At 33.3% G+C, this 10,531-nt stretch overlaps 1 protein-coding gene across 1 annotated transcript; it reads right to left on the bottom strand.

Annotated features, from left to right (window-relative positions):
* Positions 1-139: 139 nt before the first annotated feature.
* Positions 140-6,167, bottom strand: LOC145555677 (cytochrome P450 714A1-like). Its single transcript, XM_081617422.1, has 5 exons — positions 5,760-6,167; positions 2,408-2,634; positions 1,821-2,071; positions 923-1,313; positions 140-805 (listed from the first exon to the last, which is right to left on the bottom strand). The coding sequence occupies exons 1-5, from the start codon at positions 6,064-6,066 to the stop codon at positions 380-382; spliced, it is 1,602 nt and encodes a 533-aa protein (XP_081473548.1). The 5' UTR covers positions 6,067-6,167; the 3' UTR covers positions 140-379.
* Between the last annotated feature and the right edge of the window lie 4,364 nt (positions 6,168-10,531).

A 10,531-nucleotide genomic window follows, 5' to 3' on the forward strand; every position in this document is an offset into this window, starting at 1 on the left:
CAAACTTTGAAACTTAGGCATAATTGAAGAACTTGCTAATGTTTTATTATATAGAAATTCTTTTATTTCACCAAAAAAAAAATATAGAACTTCTTTTATATGTAACTTTTATAAATCATACTTGTAGTATATTATGATATCATAATAGTTCTTTGAAAATATAGGTCATTTCTATATTAAATACTGCTTGTATTTTACAAGTTGTTAGGGCCAAAAATAGATTTTGCCTTTGCCTTAGCCTTACCATTTGCTCATCTACTAGAATGGTTAACTTTAATTGACACTTCTTGTGAATACAACCAAACTTACTAGAGAGAGCCCTTTTTTTCCTCAAAACTTAACATTAAACTATATAATATATTGTCACTACTATATGTTCTCATATTCTCTTTATAAGAATATGTACACCATGCTTAGGCTCAACAATCATTCTATAAGTAGGTAAATGTATATACTTGGGGGACAAAGTGAAGCTAAATTTGGATACAATGTTGCAAAGCAAGAGCTTCAATTGCACCATGGCAAAGTTTTTGCCAACACATAATCGAGCACCGAGTCCAAAAGGAAGATAAGCTTGGGGAACTTTGCAAGCATTAGAAACTCCATTAGCAAACCTTTCAGGCTTGAACTCATTGGCGTCGGGACCCCATATTTCTTGGTCTCTATGTAATGTGGGGATCAAGGTCCATATGCACACCCCTTTTGGGACCAAAATATCTCCAATTTGAAACTCTTCTAGTGCCTCCCTAGATATAAAGGCTGCCGGTGGGTACAATCTTAGGGCTTCTTGGATCACCATTGTCACCTGCAATTTTTTAAGTTCATTCAGGTCGGGTCAGTTTTATCAGGTCTACATTCGTTCCCCTAATAATCCGTCAATCACTAAGAAATAAATATGGGAACAAAGGGTTGAGAGAGATACCGATTTCATCTTAAGAAGAGTCTCAACATCAGGAACAAGAAGATCATGATCTTCATCACTTTTGCAAAATTGATTAACATCAGCCCTGATGTTATCTTGCCATTCAGGATGCAATGCCAACAGCATCAAGCACCAAGAAGCAGCCACGGCCGTTGATTCGTGGCCAGCAAAGTAGATGTTCTTACAATTGTCAACAATCAACTGCTTGGATGAACCCTTGTCCAAATCTGGATCGTTCATTGCCCCTTCAAGAATCCATTGCATGAGGTCCTTATCAGAGGAACATCTCTTAGAGCATTCTTGTACTCTATCTTGAACTGCCTCCCAAATTAGTGACTCTATTTCTTTTTCCAAGGAATTCACCTCCTTCTGAACTTTAGTGTTCAAGAACCTGTCAATTATAAGGTTCATCTTTTTATCAACAAAGGCAAATATATGTTTCATCTTTATCCACTAATGAACATCAACTCCAAGAAATGTAATTGTACTACTACCTCCTTCTTAGACATTTTTCCTTTATGTTTTGTGTCAAATCATTGCAAATAATATGAAACGGAGGTAGTACATAGAGTACTCTTTTTCGAGAACAAAACTCTATAACTATCATACACGATACGAGTTTAGTCTTTCTATGACACACCTATTACTAGTAGAATGTTTTCAAACTTATGTACATGCACGTTTATTTAACTCAAAAGGACCAAATATAACCAGTTTTACATCTAAAAGTAAAAGGTTACGTTTATCATTTATACGGAGTATTATACTTGCTATATAGGATACACACACAGTTGAATAGTTAACCTTATTTAAAATTAAATACGAAATACAATCCATTATTTTAAATAACACGGAAAATACCGTTTAACAAGCATATGAAAACATACGAAGTACAAACCTGATTGTGGGCACCTTGAAGAGAAAATTTTGCTTGGAAAGAAGTTTTTGAAGAGTCCTTAGCTTTAAGAAAATCTTCTTGCCTTTAGAATAAGAGCTACCAAAGCAAGCCCTAGAAATCATGTCACCTGAAGTTGCCCTTAAATCTTCATCAACTCTCACCTCTGCTATTGACCCACCTTGGGCTTCAATACAAGCTTCCCATTTTCCCAACATTTCTTGGGCTGCCTCCTTCATCAAGCCCATCATGGTCTGTCCAAAATAATATCATCATAATCTTTCAAATTAATAGTTTATCTAAGAACAATTTAAATTTATAGTCATGTTTACTTCATAATTAATGTTAAGAAAAAGTTATCCAAGTATTAGTTTGTACCCCATTTTACTGAGCACGTCAACCAATAATTCAATAATGCAAACTTTTGACCAATACACTGTAAAAAGTTAATATTCGAAAAGTATACTATTGCATTTTAATATGACTGTTTTTTTTTTTTTTTTTTTCAAGTATAGCTCACCACATTTAGTAAATTGTGAAAATAGTATAAAAAGTCAAAACGTATTGGATAGAATAAAAAATGCTCTTACCTTAACTTTGTCCATAAAGAATTGTGCACCAATAATTTTCCTTTGTTGAGCCCAAAGAGTACCATTGGATCTCAAAATGCCATTGCCAAGCATAGGAGCAAGTGCCTTTGAGACGTAAGTAGGTTTACCCAAATGTAAAGTCATGCTTTGGCTCATCTCTCGCACTAGATCAGGTTGATTTACATATAAATGTTGTCTATTTCCTGTTGAATATGTATATATTGGACCTGCATCCCACATAACAAACAAATAAATGTCAAGTTAATGACTTTTAATCTATGTCAAAATATAGTATTGATTACTCTAAGTGTTCCTTGTCTTTTAAGTCTACTCCATCCGTTCCACGTTATAAACTATAATCTTGTTTTTCTATTTTGGAAACCCAAAATGTTGTCATTGTTTCTATTTATGGACAATAAATAAAGATCATTATACCCTCATTTAACTTTATTCATTAAACTTACTAAATTGCCCTTGAATTTTCCTCTTACCTTGTACTTTTTTCCACTTTTTGTCTTTGACATTTGTCCATAATTATACTTTTATATTTTTTTATTGTACTTCATCTACTTTCTCCTCCCATTTTTTAAATGTCGTAAAAAAAACACAAACAGAAACTATAAAATGAGACGGTTGGGGTTTCCGTTCGGTTTTCGGTTTGGATTTAGTCCAAATCCGATCCAATCCGAAATATAATTCGGTTTTCAATTTTCCAATCCGATCCGATCCGAATTTCTCTCTTGATCCAATCCGATCCAATCCGAATTAAAATTTGGTTATTTGGATCCGATCCGAAAATCCGAATTATAATACATTATTTTTTTAGCGCCTAATACAATTATAAAAATAAAGTTTTACTATAAATAAAAGTCTTCAAAATCATGATTAAAATAAATACTTCAACGTCAAGTCATTAATTAATTAATACAAAGTCTCTCTAATTTATTTTATGTAGTATTAAGTATTTGAGCTAAACTTCAAAATATACAGAAATCCATATTTATACAAGCTTAATTTTACAATTCGGTTTTCGGTTTGGATTGGATCCAATCCGAAAATCCGAATTTCCAAATATTCTCAATCCAATCCGATCCGATTTAAAGTTCGGATCCGATCCGAATTGATGATTCGGTTTGGATTGAATTGAATTTCGATTTTTATCCGAATTATGGACACCCCTATGAGATGGAGGTAGTACGTAGCAAATAGAGAATTGGAGCGCCTAGTTAATCATGTAAGCATGAAAACAAATCATGACCCTTGGGAAGGTGGCCCTTTGAAGAATTAAGTGGCAAGTTGTGACATTCTTTTGATAGACATATTTAGGAATAGACGAATAGTCCATAGAGTAGCATGTACAAACATGCTACTCTATGGACTAATAATTGGCCTTATAAATCATGTACATAACTAAGCTATGTCGTACCTAGAAGCTAACTAGCATAACAACTTTCTTTGGAAAAAAAAAAAGGGAAAAATAAATCATTATTGATTGTTTAAGTCAATACATTTAATTTTAATGGGCTAGATGGCTAATGCTTGTTAAAAGGACGAAAATATCTTTGTACGAGTTGAAGTGTGATAAGACGTGAATCATTTCACATGACGAAACTTCGTTCTTCCTTCAAATAATATTCTTGTTAGCTTTAACCATGCATATTACTACCTCCGTTACACATTATTTGCAACGATTTGACATAAAGTAGAGAAGAAAAATAATCCCTATAACATTAATAAAGTAACTCCTATGATAGTTGAACACACGGTATAACTAGCCACATACCGTACGAAAGTGATACTCCGTAATTAGGATTGTTTATGGGTCTAACATTGAATATAATGTCCGTACCCTATGAAGTAGATACTCCTTGATTAATTCAATTTCTCTCACAATCTGGCTTCATACTGAATTATTTTATATGGAGTAATATACTATCTTCGTTACACATTATTTGTAACGATTAGACATTTTTCTACTTTATGTCAAATCATTGCAAATAATGTATAACGGAGATAGTATATACTTCATAGTATATGGAGATAAAATAATTCAGTATGAAGCCAGATTGTGAGAGAAATTGAATTAATCAAAGAGTATCTACTTCATAGGGTACGAACATTATATTCAATGTTAGACCCATAAACAATCCTAATTACGGAGTATCACTTTCGTACGGTATGTGGCTAGTTATACCGTGTGTTCAACTATCATAGGAGTTACTTTATTAATGCTATAGGGATTATTTATTCAGTCAGAGATTACTCGTTCAATTAGGGGTTACTTGGTGTGTGAGCTGGCCATAAAAAACACGTTAGTTTACTCTCGTTTCTTAAGCCAATAATAGTGTGTTAGTCATGTCGACGGCTATGATTCCCATGTTTCCTTGACAGTCGTAGCTGATCTGGAGTTTGATTGTGATATTTTGTATCATAGTAGTATGACTGACTATTTCTATGCCATACACTTTGATTCTGTGACCAATAATTGTACTACTAAAATTGGTAAAGGTGAATAACAAATAACAAACCATTAGTAAATTTTCAAGCTCACTTTAGTCACTTACACACAATGTCTCATTATTGTACCCTTGTGTATAGTACAAAGATCTTTATCTCTTAGATTTTTTAAAAAATTTATGGCCTTTCAAGTTAATAGGTGAGCATAATCAAATTTTATTATATTTCTATTATAGCCTTATAGGTTAGTTAATAAGTATGGAAATATTTAAAAACAATAACATAATAAACATTTTACAAATCAATACGGTTAGGCCAAAAAAGTTATTACAAGAAGACTACAAGTGTACTTCTAGAAGTATCTTGATAGTTAATTTATTAGTTAAATACCCCATATTAAATAATACGTTGACCTTCTATTATCTAATTCTTAGGAATCAGAAATCGTAGTTAACATTACTACATGTGTTTGTTACGCCATTTAAAATATATGCAGTATACGGAGTAATTCGCAAACCCGAGATCATCCATAAACATTTTTTATCGTTTACATGAGTTTGTTATGCCTTTTAAAATGGATAAGAGTACGAGTGTACGACCCATCAAGTTGTTTGCCCCTCTTTTACTTCCCTAAGGACAGGTTCTTACGCGTTACTCACCCGCCACTAAACACAGTATTATTATATACCATCACTCGAATATTATTACTACCTCCGTTTCTTATTATGTGCAACAAAAGGGTATTATTTGTGAGACATAAAATATTTCTTTGTTACACATAATAAGAAACGGAGATAGTATAAAAAAATGCATAGAAATAAACAAATCAAAAACGTAAAATATAATATTAAATAAATAAAAAAATTTAGTAAAAAACAAGAAAAAAAAAACATACCATATTGATTTCTCCACTGTTCAAAGTAAGGGAAAAGAGTAGAAGTATAATCATGGCCAACAATTTCATCATGAGAAGAAGATTTAGCAACCAAAGATTGAATCCTCTGCATCTCAGGAACATTTCCAAGAAAAAAAGAAGGTGAAGGACCATTAATCCCATATTTTCTAAGCTTTTTTCTCTGAATTTGAGACTTAACCCACAAATTATTCTTCCAAAAATGAACCAAAGAGCTAATAACCCCACAAAATAAAAGGGAAACTATGATTAATTCTTGGAATTCAGAAAATACAGCAAATTCCTTCATTATTTTTTTTTGACACTGTTTTTTTTTAATTTGCTCTGTTTTTTTGTCTGAAAGAAAGGAGGAGGAGAGAGAATAGTTGATGTGCCTACGTTATTGAAAGAAATGTCGAATTAAGTGACGCACATGATATATAATAGGTGTGTCTCCAAGTGTGCTATAAAAGCAAGATGCTTATGCTAATAAGAGTGTGAATTTGTGCATTAATTTATGTAAAAGGTAAGATAGGTTACATCATTGGTGTATAAAAATTAAACAAAGAATAATTTGTGTAGTAATAAAAAGATTTCCACTATTAATTTGTCATCTTTTATATAGGTAGGGACGTCGGGTGTATTCATATTAGCTTATTTTACGGAGTAATTTAGGGTCTGTTCTGATTTAACAAACTGAGCTGAACTGATTGGAGTTGAACTGAACTGAACTAAATAGAGCTGAAATGAATTGTTTATGAGAGAAAGAAATTAGGAGCTGAACTGAACTGAATAGTACTGAAATGAATTGTTTATGAGATAAGAAATTTAGGAGCTGAGCTGAGCTGAAATGAACTGAAATTAAACTGAAGAGAACAACCCCTAACTTAACTTACTCTATGTTTTGTTAGATTTTGTATGATTTTGAACTAATCTGCCCTACTTATATTAGGAGGGATACCCAGGCAGTCAATTCCCTACATAAACAAGCTGGGGGTATAATTGTCTTTTCAAGTAGTAGTGGAGGGGTATATATATGCGTCTTTTCATGTACTAGTTGAGGGGTACATGTGTAATTTCCTCATCAAGGCAAACAGTATTTGGACTACTCACCAAAAGTACTGAATAAATGACCCTGTTTTTTCAATATATTTACAAAAATGCCATCAAATTAACAAAAATTCGTTTATCTAGCAGATTAACTTGTATTTTCCCTTATAATAGCTAATTTAATACATCAAAATAAACTAAAAATGACACGATCTTGTAATTTGTCTATAGGCAATAATTCTACTTCATGCTAGTCTTGTTCTAATAGCTCTACCTCATATCTCTGCCCAACACCTTCTTCCCATTGTCTTGCAAATGGTATCTCCGCCAATGATTTTGCCCTAACTTCCCCAAGCTTACAAGTACTATTTTGCTATGAAGTACCATCCCTCCTGTCTTTGTATGATATCTATTATATAAGTGAAAATGGGAGGCTATGGTGTCTACCTAATATGACCACAACACCCCTTTTCTCAAAATTGGAAAACAGTATTAACATAAAGGGAAAAAGAAAAAAAATATTAAAGCAACTCCAATGGTTATAGCTAGGAATTGAACTTGCTTGCAATTTCCAAAAGTCTATAGCTATTAGCTTGACCATTGGAGCTAACAAATACAATTAGCTTAGTCAAGTAAATTAGCTTTGCCAAGATAATTAGTTTGAAAAAAAAGTTTCTAAAATTTTAGAGATTAATATACTAATATAATTAAACTTTTGAAGATAATAGAAAAGGTTAAGCTCATTTAAATTGCAAGCCATTAGCTAACCATGGGGCACAAAATAACTACATGAAAAATTAGCTTAAAATCCTATGTGGCATGGCAAGCTTATCTTATGTGAGAATTGGCTTACCATCGAACATGTTCTTAATGAATGAGCAAATAAAAAGGAAAGATTAATCAATGAGCAAATAAAAGGAAAGAATAAGGGCTTGTTCTGATTTACTGAACTGAACTAAACAAAATTGAAATAAATTCCCTCCCCTCCTCCTTGGTTTCTTATCTTTCTTCTCCTTTTTCTCTTATTCAATTATTATTATTATTATGGAGATTTATATAAAATTAATTATGATGAGTAGTTTTAATTACATAAAATCAAATTTTAATAATGTTTATGTTGAATTAATTCAAAAGGTTCATGTAAATATAATTGGGAGGTTTTAATTTAATTATTTGTGATTATTTGTTAACCTTATATTAATTAAAGCTATATTTATTTGTAGGGTGTTTTTGATCAAGCTACTTGAGAGTTCTTTTGAAGTGTTTTTGGCTAAGCGAGGATCAAGGTACGTTAGGTGGCTAGATACCTTGAAAGTGATTGGTTGAATAAGCATGTTTGAATGATTTTGTGATGTTTGAATTAAATTGAATTGAATTATGATTTATGAAATAAAAGTATGTATAAATGATTGGTTTTAATAATTAAATTGAGACATTGATTTTATATCATGTTTTGAATAATTAAAATTATTATTCATGTTTTAAAAAAGTTTGACATTGAAAGCATGTTGAATTTAATAAAACAGTTTGAATTATTTGGAATTATTGGATTTAAAAGAGGATTTATTGAATCATTGAATTAAATTTATATGCTTTATAAGCATGTTGGTAACTCCACTATGCGGATTTGGTTTATTGATAGCCTTGGACTTTGTATGATCGGGTCTTTCCTAAAGAATAGCCTTGTAACATAAGGAGATTAGCTTGGGGGGTGTGCGCACTTAGGAGAGGAATTGGTTTTAATATGAGGAATTGGTTTTAAAATAATTGGTATTGGTTTTACACTACTAGAAAACAGTCAAATTCCGACGGAATGGTTCTGACGGACATGAAAATCCGTCGGAAAGTGCAAAATTTCCGACGGATTTTATTTCCATCGAACATCCGTCGGAATTTTCCGACGGAATTTTAATCCGTCGGAAAATTCTTTATTTACGACGGAAATTCCGTCGGAAATGTTACATTTTCCAACGGAAATTAATTCCCTCGAAAATTTCAGACGGAAATTAATTCCGTCGGAAATTTCCGACGGAATTTAAACCCTTTCCGACGGATTTATGAATTTTAAAAAATAAAAATAAAAAAATTAAAAAAAAAAAAAAAACACAAAACCCTAATTAAATCAGATTCCCTCTCCCTTTCATTTCTCATTTCTCTCTCCTCTTTCACCGCCTCCTTTCCTCTCTCCTCTCTCCTCTCTCCTCTTCCCTCTTCTCTTCTCAGTTCTCAGACTTCTCACGCCCTTCTCTTCTCTTCTCATCTCACGCCTTCTCTTTCTCTCTCCACTCCTTTCTCTCCTCACGCTCTCTTCTCACACCCCCTAGTCTTCTTCTCCTCTCTGATTTTTTCTATGGTGGGTAAAAGCTGAAAATGGTGAGTTCTTAAATAACTTTAATGGTTTTAAGGTCAAATTCGACCATGAAAATGCTAGATCTAGAATTTTCATGGTCGAATTTGGCCTTTGTAAACCAAGTTCGAGGTTAAATTTGAAGCTAATTCGATTTTTAAGGTACGTTTTAATGTTTTGAATTTTTTATTAAATTTTTGTGTTATGGTGTTTGGTTTAGTCGTTCATGATGATGGTTTTAGGTGGGTCGGATTGGGTGTGGGTTAGGATTTTGATGGATCTGGGTTTGGGTTTAGCGGGTTTGGGTTAGGTGAGTTTAGGGTTTGGGAAGATCTGGGTTAGGGTGCGGTGGCGGTGGTTGGTGAATCTAGGTTAGGGTGCGGTGGCGATGGTTGGTGAATCTAGGTTAGGGTGCGGTGGTGGTGGCTGGTGAATCTGGGTTAGGGTGCGGTGGTGGTGGTTGGTGAATCTGGGTTAGGGTTTGATGATGATAAGTGGGTGATTTGGGTGGGTCTGGGTTAGGGTTTGGTGGTGGTGGTGGATGGATCTTGGTTAGTTTAGGGAGTGGCGGTTTGGGCTTAGGGTTGGTGGTGTTCTGAGGTGGTGATGCGCCGCGCCCCTGGTGGCGTGGCGTGTTTTTTTTAATTTCTTTAAATCAGTTTCCGACGGAAATTCCGTCGGAATTTTCCGACGGATTTGTGTTCGTCGAAACTTTCCGACGGACTTTTCTAGTGCCCAAAAATACCTTCCGACGGAAAAGGCTGATTTTCCTACGAAGGGTTCTCTGACGACAGTTTCCGACGGAATTCCGTCGGAAACAGGTTTTCCGACGGAAAACAACGTGTTTTCGAGGGATTTTTTCCGTCGGAAAACAGCAGTTTTCTAGTAGTGTTATTGATTACTGATATTAGAATATTGAGAATTAGTTTTGAATCATGAGTTTGGAATTATTGGATTAATTATTGGAATTGATTTCAAAAGCATGTTTATAAATAAATTGAGTTTAATTATCTTGCACTTATTGTACTTAGCATATTTTGCTAACCCGTACTTCTTATTTGTTTTGGTTCGCCCTGTTTACCGTAATGGTAAGCAGTGTTGCTTATTTCAGGCGGAGTCAATAATTGATGCATTGGAGTCCCGGGATTGGTTTCAACTAATTTAGGAATTTTTGGTCTTGTATTTAATTTTGAGTACTCATGACATTTGTTACTATTTATGGTTATTATTAATAAAGAAAAGTATTGAAGTTTCCGCTGCAAAGTATTGGTTTATTTAGTAAGTTTGAGTAGTCTTGCGTAATCACGCGACGGTAAAACACTTAAGTCTATTTATATGGTATAATTATACGTATTATACTAATATTTCCGTAGAGGGA

The sequence above is a fragment of the Chenopodium album genome, chromosome 8 (assembly GCF_948465745.1).
Source record: "Chenopodium album chromosome 8, dcCheAlbu1.1, whole genome shotgun sequence".
Taxonomy (NCBI): Eukaryota; Viridiplantae; Streptophyta; class Magnoliopsida; order Caryophyllales; family Amaranthaceae; genus Chenopodium; species Chenopodium album.

What these genes read in the sequence shown, in the direction of transcription:
- LOC145555677 (XM_081617422.1), bottom strand. Translation starts at nt 6,066, where the DNA reads ATGAAGGAATTTGCTGTATTTTCTGAATTCCAAGAATTAATCATAGTT. An exon ending in TCTTTATGGACAAAGTTAAG is followed by an intron (nt 2,072 to 2,407) that starts GTAAGAGCATTT and finishes TATTTTGGACAG; the next exon opens with ACCATGATGGGCTTGATGAA. An exon ending in TTCAAGGTGCCCACAATCAG is followed by an intron (nt 1,314 to 1,820) that starts GTTTGTACTTCG and finishes TATAATTGACAG; the next exon opens with GTTCTTGAACACTAAAGTTC.